Source organism: Hyla sarda, chromosome 1, assembly GCF_029499605.1.
Source record: "Hyla sarda isolate aHylSar1 chromosome 1, aHylSar1.hap1, whole genome shotgun sequence".
NCBI lineage: Eukaryota > Metazoa > Chordata > Amphibia > Anura > Hylidae > Hyla > Hyla sarda.
The window spans coordinates 475635218-475647527 of record NC_079189.1 but is presented as its reverse complement, the minus strand read 5'-3'; the positions used below and the strand labels follow the sequence as shown (position 1 = coordinate 475647527).

Below are 12310 nucleotides of genomic sequence, written 5' to 3'. Positions count from 1 at the left end.
CCACACCGACCATATGATCTTTGCAAGTGGTGCTTTATTCCAAAGCTTCAACCATGGAAGACAAGCAGGGGAGAGTGAGCGTAGGACGTGGAGGTATCCTCTCGGTGACGGGACCGTTTGGCGCCGAGGTGCTTTGTCAGACCGGTCTGACGAAGCGCTTTGGCGCCAAACGGTCCCTCACCGAGAGGATACCCCAGCGTCCTACGCTCACTCTCTCCTGCTTGTCTTCCATGGTTGAAGCTTTGCAATAAAGTACCACTTGCAAAGATCATATGGTCGGTGTGGTGAGTTGCTCCGTTTCCTTTTTCTCTACTGCATGAGATTTGTAAATTACTTCAATTTAAAAATCTTAATCCTTCCAGTACTTTCCAGCTGTTGTACTCTACAGAGGAAATTCTTTTCATTTTGAATTTTTTTTTGACCACAGTGCTCTCTGCTGACACCTCCATCCATGTCAGGCACAATACAGAACAGGAGAGGTTTACTATGGGGATTTTCTCTTGCTCTGGACAGTTCCTGACATGGACAGAGGTGTAAGCAGAGAGCACTGTAGTCAGACAGAAAGGAAATTCAAAAAGAAAAGACCTTCCTGTGGAGCATACAGCAGCTGATAAGTACTGGAAGGATTAAGATTTTTAAATAGAAGTAATTTACAAATCTGTTTAACTTTCTGGCACCAGTTGATTAAAAAAATAAATAAAATGTTTTCCAGCAGAGTACCCCTTTAACTTCCTTTACACAGGAAAACAAAAGACAATTGACAACGTATAAAATAAAAAATAAATATATATATAATAATTTAAGAATTTGCATAAGTTAAATTAAAATCTCTAAAATGTTAGATATTGCTGTTTCATTCTTTGTATGAAGTATACACAAACAACATGGTGATCATTGTTATTGTGCAGGTTATTGCTTGGTCTGAACATTGCAGGAATCACTCTAACACCCATCTACATTGGGATCTGGGTGGTGGGAGTGAGTTATTGGAAGGGGGCCACCAGGACTGGACCCATTAGGTTCAGTATTATTATTCTGGTCAGTATTTGGTCAGTATTTAAAACACAACCTGGAGTGGTTCAAATATAAAGAAGAAGATGCAGATCGTTCCATTATAGTTTTTCTCTGTGTCCCAAACAACAAATCGAAAATAAGGATTAAAAACCGACCAAAGTACTACGTGTGGACCCAACCTTGGGTGAATGTTTTAATAAAGGAATCAAAAAACCCCAGGCAACACCATAACAAGTATGTAACAGCAGTATCTACACCCAGTAGTGTTTTTATAATGATTCCAAAAGTAAAATTGTTACATTTCAATTGATCTCACAGAGGAAAGTTATATTTAATAGTAGAGCAAACCTTTCAATGAAAATCTGCAAATTGCATTGAAAAGGATGTTAGGCTGTCTTCTCAAGGAATATGGCCACTATGCATACTGTATGGTGGACTGAAAATCTGTCATACACAATCCAGTCTAGGTAATGGGGTCGCCTTCTTAAAGAGGTGGTCATTTGGTTTTACTGTATTTATTTTGAATATATTCCGAATTGACAGTGATGTTAGTAGAAGTCATGGTACAAACCAACATGACAAGTAACTGACTATGTACAACATATCCCAGCATATCTTTTTTTTCGTTATTCGCAGAATCTACGAAGGGTAAAGCAACCAAATGTAAAATGAGGCTTTAATCAATTCCCTTGTTTTGTATAATCATTTTTTGAGAGCAGCTTTCTAATATGTTTCAACTCCTCTTTCTAATATGTTTCAAAATCTCTGCTTGCTGCCAGTGAATATAAACATCTATATCTTATATCCAGAAGCAAAACAATGTCTTGACCATATGTATCTGATATTGGTGCAGGGCCGGCTCTGCCTATAAGCGAAGTAGGCAACCGGCTAGAGAGGCCCCTGGAGGGGGGCGCCGCTCTGCCTGTTGCAGCAAACGCAATCAGCATTTTAACCACCCAGCACAGGCCTGATAGCATCACCACACCCCATGTTGGAGGAGCGCTGTACACTGTCCACTGACAATACACATCTTTCCCGGGCCTCATCATGCTGGAGGAGCACTACAAGCAAAAGCAGGGATCGTCTGTGACAGCGCCCCCATCCCACAACACCCCCACCCTGCCATTCATGTTCCTGGAGGAACGCTGTGAGCGTCACTGTACTCCCGCTCCTCATTATCTTGAGAAGCGCTGACAGATCCACTGTACCATCATCCGCTTTAAACTCCCCAAATCACCACCACCACATTACTGTAGCTTTTCTGCTTACTTTATCCTGCTGGAGGAGCGCTGCTCCCTCCCCCGAGGTCTCTGCCTCAGCACTGCGCTCCACGTGTCTTCAGTGAAACCAGAGTGAAAAGAGAAAAGTCACAAGTATCGGACATTCCTGACCTCAGAGCCATCGGATAGAGGGAAGAGACGCTGACCTGGTGAGACTCCTGTCATGTGTGATCTGTATGCTGAGCTGTGTATCTAATCCCCCAGTGTGTGATACTGTGTGCTGAGCCCCTGTATCTAACTCCCCCATGTGCTGTCTGATGAGTTATGTATCTAATCCCCATGTGTGATACTTTTTGCTGTGCCCCTGTGTCTAATCCCCCATGTCATATCTGTCTGTTGAACTGTGTATCTAATCCCCCATGTGTGATACTGTTTGTTGTGCCCCTGTATCTAATCTCCCATGTGTGATCTGTCTGCTGAGCTATGTATCTAATCCCCCCATGTTTAATATGCCTGCTGAACTGTGTGTCTAATCCTCCCATGTGTGATCCTGCTTGCTGAGCCCCTGTACCTAATCTCCCATGTGTGATCTGTCTGCTGAGCTATGTATCTAATCCCCCCATGTTTAATATGTCTGCTGAACTGTGTGTCTAATCCCCCCATGTGTGATCCTGCTTGCTGAGCCCCTGTATCTAATCTCCCATATGTGATCTGTCTGCTGAGCTATGTATCTAATCACCATGTGTGATACTGTTTGCTGAGCTGTGTATCTAATCCCTCTATGTGTGATACTGGTTGTTGACCCCCTGTATCTAATCCTATAATGTGTGATACTGTCTGCTGTAACTCTCTATTTAATACTGCTAAATGTTATACTGTCTGCTAAACTAGTGTTTGTTACAGTGTGTCACCCCAGTAGTAAGGTAATTACATGAGGAGGAGGTTTGTTACAGTGTGTCACCCCAGTAGTAAGGTAATTAATTACATGAGGAGGAGGTTTGTTACAGTGTGTCACCCCAGCAGTAAGGAGATTACATGAGGAGGAGATTTGTTACAGTGTGTCTCCCCAGTAGTAAAGAGATTACATAAGGAGGAGGTTTGTTACAGAGTGTCACCCCAGTAGTAAGGAGATTACATGAGGAGGAGGTTTGTTACAGTGTGTCACTCCAGTAGTAAGGAGATTACATTAGGAGGAGGTTTGTTACAGTGTGTCACCCCAGTAGTAAGGAGATTACATTAGGAGGAGGTTTGTTACAGTGTGTCACCCCAGTAGTAAGGAGATTACATGAGGAGGAGGGTTGTTACAGTATGTCACCCCAGTAGTAAGGTAATTACATGGGAGGAGGTTTGTTACAGTGTGTCACCCCAGTAGTTAGGAGATTACATGAGGAGGGGGTTTGTTACAGTGTGTCATCCGAGTAGTAAGGAGATTACATGAGGAGGGGGTTTGTTACAGTGTGTCATCCCAGTAGTAAGGAGATTACATGAGGAGGAGGTTTGTTACAGTGTGTCACCCCAGTAGTAATGAGATTACATGAGGAGGAGGTTTGTTACAGTGCGTCACCCCAGTAGTAAGGAGATTACATGAGGAGGAGGTTTGCTACAGTGTTTCATCCCAGTAGTAAGGAGATTATATGAGGAGGGGGTTTGTTACAGTGTGTCACCCCAGTAGTAAGGAGATTACATGGGGAGGAGGTTTGTTACAGTGTGTCTCCCAGTAGTAAGGAGATGACATAAGGAGGAGGTTTGTTACAGTGTGTCACCCCAGTAGTAAGGAGATTACATGAGGAGGAGGTTTGTTACAGAGTGTCACCCCAGTAATAATGAGATTACATGAGGAGGAGGTTTGTTACAGTGTGCCACCCTCGTAGTAAGGAGATTACAAGAGGAGGAGGTTTGTTACAGTGTGTCACCCCAGTAGTAAGGAGATTATATGAGGAGGAAGAGGTTTGTTACAGTGTGTCACCCCAGTAGTAAGGAAATTACATGAGGAGAAGGTTTGTTACAGTGTGTCTCCCCAGTAGTAAGGAGATTACATGAGGAGGAGGTTTGTTACAGTGTGCCACCCCCGTAGTAAGGAGATTGCATGAGGATTGTTACAGTGTGTCTCCCCAGTAGTAAGAAGATGAGGAAGTTTGTTTCAGTGTGCCACCCCAGTTGTAAGGTGGGGTGTGTCAAAGGGCGGGGCCAATGGGTGGGGTCAAGGGGGGGTGGGCGGCAAAATTAGCTTTCGCCTAGGGTGGCAAAAATCCTTGCACCAGCCCTGTATTGGTGCAGAGATCACTAAGGTAGAGTTCTATCCTGTGTTCTGCACCAGTCTCAGCTAGAGATACTCTAGACCAGGGGTACTTAACTGGAGAACAACGGTCCAGAAGCGGACCGCGGCCATCAGTCATCCGGACCTCCAAATGGATCTCCCCCCATTCATTTGTAGCGCTACAAATGAATAGCCGTGGCCCAGAGCAAGGGAACACTGTGGCCCCTGCCCAGCCGCTTCTTCTGTGATGCAGGTGGCAGGATTAGTGTTGCCTGCATCATCTGCTATGGCCAGGCCTGACAAGAAGAGGCCAGAGCAGCGGAGCAGCGCGGGACCTGGGACGGGGAACCTACGATGTCAGGTGAGCAGTCATTCCCCCACCTGTGACTTCATTTATTCTGGGGGCACAGTGGCATCAATATTTGTGGGGGCACAGTGACTTCATTTATTCTGGGGGTACAGTGGCATCAATATTTGTGGGGGCACAGTGACTTCATTTATTCTGGGGGCACAGTGACATCAACATTTGTGGGGGTACAGTGACTTCATTTATTCTGGGGGCACAGTGGTATCAATATTTGTGGGGGCACAGGTACTTCATTTATTCTGAGGGCACAGTAGTATCAATATTTGTGGGGGCACAGGGACTTAATTTATTCTGAGGACATAATAACTTCATTTATTCTGGGGGCACAGTGGCATCATTTATTCTGGGGGCACAGTGGCATCATTTATTCTGGGGACAAGGTGGCATCATATATTCTGGGGACACGGTGACATAATTTATTCTGGGGACAAGGTGGCATCATATATTCTGGGGACACGGTGGCATTGTTTATTCTGGGAGGCACCTTGTTATCATTTATTCTGGGGGCACAGTGGTATCATTCATTGAGAGGGCACGGTGGTATCATTCATTGTTTTATGGTGCAATTAGTCGGTACATGGCACAGTGTTTATTAAATTATATTTGGGGGCATATTGTGTGGCAGTAATATACCAGGGACATAGCATGTAGCAGTACTATACCAGGGACATAGAGTGTGGCAGTACTATACGAGGGATATAGCGTGTGGAAGTACTATACCAGGGGCATACCAAATGGCAGTACTATAGCAGGGGCATATCAGGTGGCAGTACTGTACCAGGGGCCGGAAGAAGCGCATTATTGCGTGAAACTGCCGGCAGTCGCCTCTGAGCGCCCCACGCCAAGCACACCTGTCTGTCGGATGAAACACTCCTGAGATGAGCCGAACATACAGTACCTGGGCGGTGAGTGCAGGATTACCTTTGTTGTATTACCTAGTCACCTTTTCTTACATTGATTTCATTGATCCTAGCGCAACCGCAGGACAAGGTTCCCAGGTCTGAATACCCACGTATTGTATCCTTTTCAGTTTCAAGTAGTAATCAGTGATTTAGGTCCAGGATAACTAGTGGTGCCACTCCGACTTTTTCTTTTAATACAGTCTATTTGCTAAGTATTCTATTTAGGGGCACCACGTTCAGCAATATATAATTGCCGCACGCTGTGCCCCTAAATATAATACTGCCGCACGCTGTGCCCCTTGTATATTACTATTTATTAATATATTCAGGGGCATAGCATGCGGCAGTAATATATTCAGGGGCACAGCGTGTAACAGTAATATATTCAGGGGCACAGTATGTGGCAGTAATATATTAAGGGGCACAGTGTGTGGCAATAATATATTAAGGGGCACAGCGTGCAGCAGTAATATATTCAGGGGCACAGCGTGTAACAGTAATATATTCAGGGGCATAGCATGTGGCAGTAACATTCAGGGGCACAGCGTGCGGCAATAATATATTCAGGGGCATAGCATGCGGCAGTAATATATTCAGGGGCATAGCGTGCAGCTGTAACATATTCAGGGGCAAAGTGTGTGGCAGTAATATATTCAGGGGCATAGCATGCGGAAGTAATATATTCAGGGGCATAGCGTGCGGTAGTAATATATTCAGGGGCATAGCATGCGGCAGTAATATATTTAGGGGCATAGCGTGCAGCTGTAACATATTCAGGGGCAAAGTGTGTGGCAGTAATATATTCAGGGGCATAGCGTGCAGCTGTAACATATTCAGGTGCAAAGTGTGTGGCAGTAATATATTCAGGGTCATAGCATGCAAAAGTAATATATTCAGGGGCATAGCGTGTTGCAGTAACATATTCAGGGGCACAGCGTGCGGCAATAATATATTCAGGGGCATAGCATGCGGCAGTAACATATTCAGGGGCATAGCGTGCAGAAGTAATATATTCAGGGGCATAGCATGCAGAAGTAATATATTCAGGGGCATAGCGTGCAGCAGTAATATATTCAGGGGCATAGTGTGCGGCAGTAATATATTCAGGGGCATAGCATGCGGCAGTAATATATTCAGGGGCATAGCGTGCAGCTGTAACATATTCAGGGGCAAAGTGTGTGGCAGTAATATATTCAGGGGCATAGCATGCGGAAGTAATATATTCAGGGGCATAGCGTGCGGCAGTAATATATTCAGGGGCATAGCATGCAGCAGTAATATATTCAGGGGCATAGCGTGCAGCTGTAACATATTCAGGGGCAAAGTGTGTGGCAGTAATATATTCAGGGGCATAGCGTGCAGCTGTAACATATTCAGGTGCAAAGTGTGTGGCAGTAATATATTCAGGGGCATAGCATGCAGAAGTAATATATTCAGGGGCATAGCGTGTTGCAGTAACATATTCAGGGGCACAGCGTGCGGCAATAATATATTCAGGGGCATAGCATGCGGCAGTAACATATTCAGGGGCACAGCGTGCGGCAATAATATATTCAGGGGCACAGCGTGCGGCAGTAATACATTCAGGGGCATAGCATGCGGCAGTAATATATTCAGGGGCATAGCGTGCCGCAGTAATATATTCAGGGGCATAGCGTGCCGCAGTAACATATTCAGGGGCACAGCGTGTGGCAATAATATATTCAGGGGCCTAGCATGCGGCAGTAACATATTCAGGGATAAAGCAGGCGGCAATAATATATTCAGGGGCATAGCGTGCAGCAGTAATATATTCAGGGGCATAGCATGCGGCAGTAATATATTCAGGGGCATAGCGTGCAGCTGTAACATATTCAGGGGCAAAGTGTGTGGCAGTAATATTTTCAGGGGCATAGCATGCGGAAGTAATATGTTCAGGGGCATAGCGTGCGGCAGTAATATATTCAGGGGCATAGCGTGCAGCAGTAATATATTCAAGGGCATTGCGTGCGGCAGTAATATACTCAGGGGCACAGTGTGCAGCAGTAATATATTAAGGGGCACAGTGTGTGGAAGTAATATACCAGGGGCACAGCGTGTGGCAGTATAATATTCAGGGACATACAATGTGGCAGTATTTTATTAAGGGGTACAGTCTCTGCCAGTATTCAGAAAAAACAGGAAACAGTACATTTACATCCTCCAGACTTCAGTTGTTTTACCTATTTCCTTCATGGCACTGCGGCCACTAGGTGTGAATCAGGCCTCAGTGCTTTGCTTGGACCTTTACCACTGGCAGACCTGGATAAGCGGACCCACACTAAGAATAGTTGAGTACCCCTGCTCTAGACTAGTGTTTCCTAACCAGTGTGCCTCTAGCTGTTGCAAAACTACAAATCTCAGCAAGCTTGGACAGACAAAGGCTATCCAGGCATGCTTGGAATTGTAGTTTTGCAACAGCTGGAGTCAACGTTGCTCTAGAATTTGAGAATGGGGGCCCAAGTCTCCTTTTAGAATGGAGTGGCAGGTTAAGCATACACAGCACTGCTTCATTCGTTCTCTATGGGAGCTGCCAGAGATATCCTAGTACAATGTTCATTCTTGACTTACCAGTTCCTAGTGTCTGTGTAGTCTTTTTCTTCCTTTACGTGGTGATAAGCTTTTCGCATTTTCTCCAGGTCTTGACGGAAATTAGTAATGGCATTTAAGGATTGATATTTTTGGGTATTAAATTCTTGACGTCTCCTATTAAAAGAAGCGAACAATGTTGTGGAAAGGGGGGGAAGGAACAAAATACACATAGCCCCCTTTACTTAAGCCCAGCAGCTAAAGTGGGGATCAAAAGTTTGGGCACCCCAGGTAAAAATTTGTATTAATGTGCATAAAAAAGCCAAGGAAAGATGGAAAAATCTCCAAAAAGCATCACATTACAGATTAGACATTCTTATAATATTTTCAACAAAAGTTAGATTTTATTTCCATCATTTACACTTTCAAAATAACAGAAAACAAAAAAATGGCGTCTGCAAAAGTTTGGGCACCCTGCAGAATTTATAGAATGCACTGCCCCTTTGCAAAGCTGAGACCTGCCAGTGTCATGGATTGTTCTCAATCATCATCTGGGAAGACCAGGTGATGTCAATCTCAAAGATTTTAAATGCCCAGATTCATCTGACCTTGCCCCAACAATCAGCACCATGGGTTCATCTAAGCAGTTGTCTAGAAATCTGAAACTGAAAATAGTTGACACTCACAAAGCTGGAGAAGGCTATAAGAAGATAGCAATACATTTTCAGATGTCAATTATCCTCTGTTTGGAATGTAATTAAGAAATGGCAGTCATCAGGAACAGTGGAAGTTAAAGCAAGATCTGGAAGATCAAGAAAAATATCAGACATAACAGCTCACAGGATTGTGAGAAAAACAATTCAAACCCCCAGTTTGACGGCACAATCCCTCCAGAAAGATCTGGCAGACACTGGAGTTGTGGTACACTTTTCCACTATAAAGAGATACTTGTACAAATATGGTCTTCATGGGAGAGTCATCAGAAGAAAACCTCTTCTATGTCCTCACCACAAAAATCAGTGTTTGAACTTTGCAAATGAACATATAGACAAGCTTGATGCATTTTGGAAACAAGTTCTGTGGACCAATGAGGTTAAAATTTAACTTTTTGGCCGGAATGAGCAAAGGTAAGTTTGGGGAAGAAGGAGAAAAGAATTTAATGAAAAGAACCTCTGTCCAACTGTTAAGCATGGGGGTGGATCAATCATGCTTTGGGGTTGTATTGCAGCCAGTGGCACAGGGAACATCTCACGAGTAGAAGGAAAAATGGATTCAATAAAATTTCTGCTAATTTTGGATGCTAACTTGATGCCATCTGTGAAAAAGCTGAAGTTAAAGAGAGGATGGCTTCTACAAATGGATAATGATCCTAAACACACCTCGGAATCCATGGGGGATTACATCAAGAGGCGTAAACTGAAGGTTTTGCCATGGCCTTCACAATCTCCTGACCTCAACATAATTGAAAATCTATGCATAGACCTTAAAAGAGCAGTGCATGACAGACAGCCCAGAAATCTCAAAGAACTGGAAGACTTTTGTAAGGAAGAATGGGCAAAGATACCTCAAACAAGAATTGAAAGACTCTTGGCTGGCTACAAAAAGTGTTTACAAGCTGTGATACTAGCCAAAGGGGGCAGTACAAGATATTAACTCTGCAGGGTGCCCAAACTTTTGCAGATGCCATTTTCTTGTTTTCTGTTATTTTGAAAGTGTAAATGATGGAAATAAGATCTAACTTTTGTTGACATATAAGAATGTCTAATCTGTAATTTGATGCCTTTTGGAGGTTTTTCCATCTTTCCTTGGCTTCTTTATGCACATTAATACAAATTTTTACCTGGGGTGTCCAAACTTTTGATCCCCACTGTATGTAAACTTAGCCTAAGACAGTTTTTATTTAGCACAAACGGTGCCAGAACTTTGGCATATCTGTAATAGTAAATCTGGACTAGTGTGTTTTTTGTCTTATTTTTCCTATTTTAAGTCACATGATTCTTTGGTCATGTAATAAGAGTTTTCTCTTAAGAATGTGAAAATAACTCCACAAACACAAATACACACACACACACCAAAAGGCATTGCAGAGTTATACAGGCACTTTGAGGGTGCGTTCACACGCTATTACTAGCAGCGGGTTTCACGCTGTGGGAAACCTGTTGTGAGTTACGCTACCATTGATATGAATGGGTCCACAGACAGTCCGCAATAGTGTCAGATTTGCGGACCCATTTAAATCAATGGTAGCGTAACACAAAACAGGTTTCCCGCAGTGGGAAACTAGCTGATAGCTACTAGCGTGTGAACGCACCCTAAGCAGGGAAAAAAATAAGGATATCTATTGGATAAAAATGCCAAAAAGTGGTTGTAAATATCACACCCCTAGCATTCTGTGTTTTTGAAAGAATGTCACTTTTCAAAACACAAGTTAAAAAACTGCATTATTCCTTTATTCATGTAGCACCAACATATTATGCAGCGCTGTACAGAGCTTGTCATCACTCATGATGATCCCTGTCCACAACAAGACTCAGAATATCAATTCCAAGTAAACCTAGAAGTATGTTTAGGAGTGTGGGAACCCATACAAACACGGGGTGCATAAACAAACTCACTGCAGATGTTGTCCTTGGTGGGATTTGAACCTAGCTTTGCAAGGCCACAGTGTTAACCAATGAGCCACCCTGCCAAGTATATGTCTTTCCAAAAAGCACTATGTGACACCAGTTTCACACCTTTTTTACACAGCGTTATTTCGTTCAGTATTTTGGCATCAGTATTTGTAAGCCAAAACCAGGTATTGGAGCATAACACAGAAGAGGTGCAACTCTTTCCATTATAATATTTGGTTGTGTTGGCTCCACTCCTAGTTTTGGGTAAAACAACTGATTCAATATTGGCATGTGACAGTGGCCTAAATGTGCCAATTGCTCAATAAATAAAAGGTAACTGTGTGCATTAAAGGGGTTCTCCGCTGCTCAGCGTAATAGCCCCGCTCCATCATGCTGCCATGCCCCGCCCTGTCCCACCCCCTCAATGCAAGTTTATGGGAGGGGGCGTGCCAGCCGTCACGCCCCCTCCCATAGACTTGCATTGAGGGGGCGGGGAGTGACATCATGAGGGGGCGGGGCTATGACATCACAAGCTCCCAGTGCCTGCTCCAGCGTTCGGAACAGTTTGTTCCAAACACTGAGAAGCGGAGTACCCCTTTAAGTATGTGACATAACCATAGTCGTTTCCTATTGGCTGTAAGTTTGCACTTGCCTTTCTATAGCCTCTACTTTATCATGTAAGTAGACATCTGCTTCATCCGCCACATCATAAAATGTTTCTCTCATCGCAGAGGACAGACTGCTTTTCTTCTTTATGAAGAGGTTTGTAGGAGACAAGCGAGTAGCAGGGGAACTGTCATGGGAAAATATCAGATTTATACAACATGGTGAGTAATTAGCCTTGAAAATGTTACAATTTGTGATACATAAAGCACAGCCTTCCCACATTCAACATTTTGATACATAAACCACGGCACTATTACATTTTCTTCACACTATGTTTATTTTACATGGATTCTGCATGAATCACCTCCAGATTTGTTTCTGATGCAGAAATCTGGGAATCTGATTTGAAATCCAAATTGTGGGGGGGAAAAACAAGACATGTCACTTTTTTGACACAGAATTCATGGCAGGTAGCCTGGACCACATACTCTAAAACTGTGGCCCAAGAGAATGATTTATTTACAATAGTCCAGAGCAGGAGAGCAAATCTCCATAGCAAACCTCTCCTGCGCTCCGAACAGTTCCTGATACGGACAGAGGTGTCAGCAGAGAGCAATGTGGTCAGACTGGAAAGAACTATACAACTTCCTCTGGAGCATAGAGCAGCTGATAAATACTGGAAGGATTAAGATTCTTTTTTTTTTTTTTGTAAAACTGTTTATTTATAATTTTGAAAATAACTTTTTCATATAGGTACAGACAGAAAGCAACAAATCAAACACAGG

The 12310-nt window shown here is 43.5% G+C and overlaps 1 protein-coding gene across 3 annotated transcripts in view; it reads right to left on the bottom strand.

Annotated features, from left to right (window-relative positions):
* The window catches only part of CCDC60 (coiled-coil domain containing 60), a 214776-nt gene that overhangs the window by 29509 nt on the left and 172957 nt on the right, over positions 1-12310 (bottom strand). For all 3 annotated transcript variants that reach the window (XM_056537218.1, XM_056537216.1, XM_056537217.1), the window contains exons 11-12: positions 11572-11712; positions 8350-8484 (exon numbers count right to left, since the gene is read on the bottom strand). In XM_056537218.1, coding sequence (XP_056393193.1) covers positions 8350-8484; positions 11572-11712 — 276 coding nt within the window. The remainder of the gene's footprint in view (positions 1-8349; positions 8485-11571; positions 11713-12310) is intronic.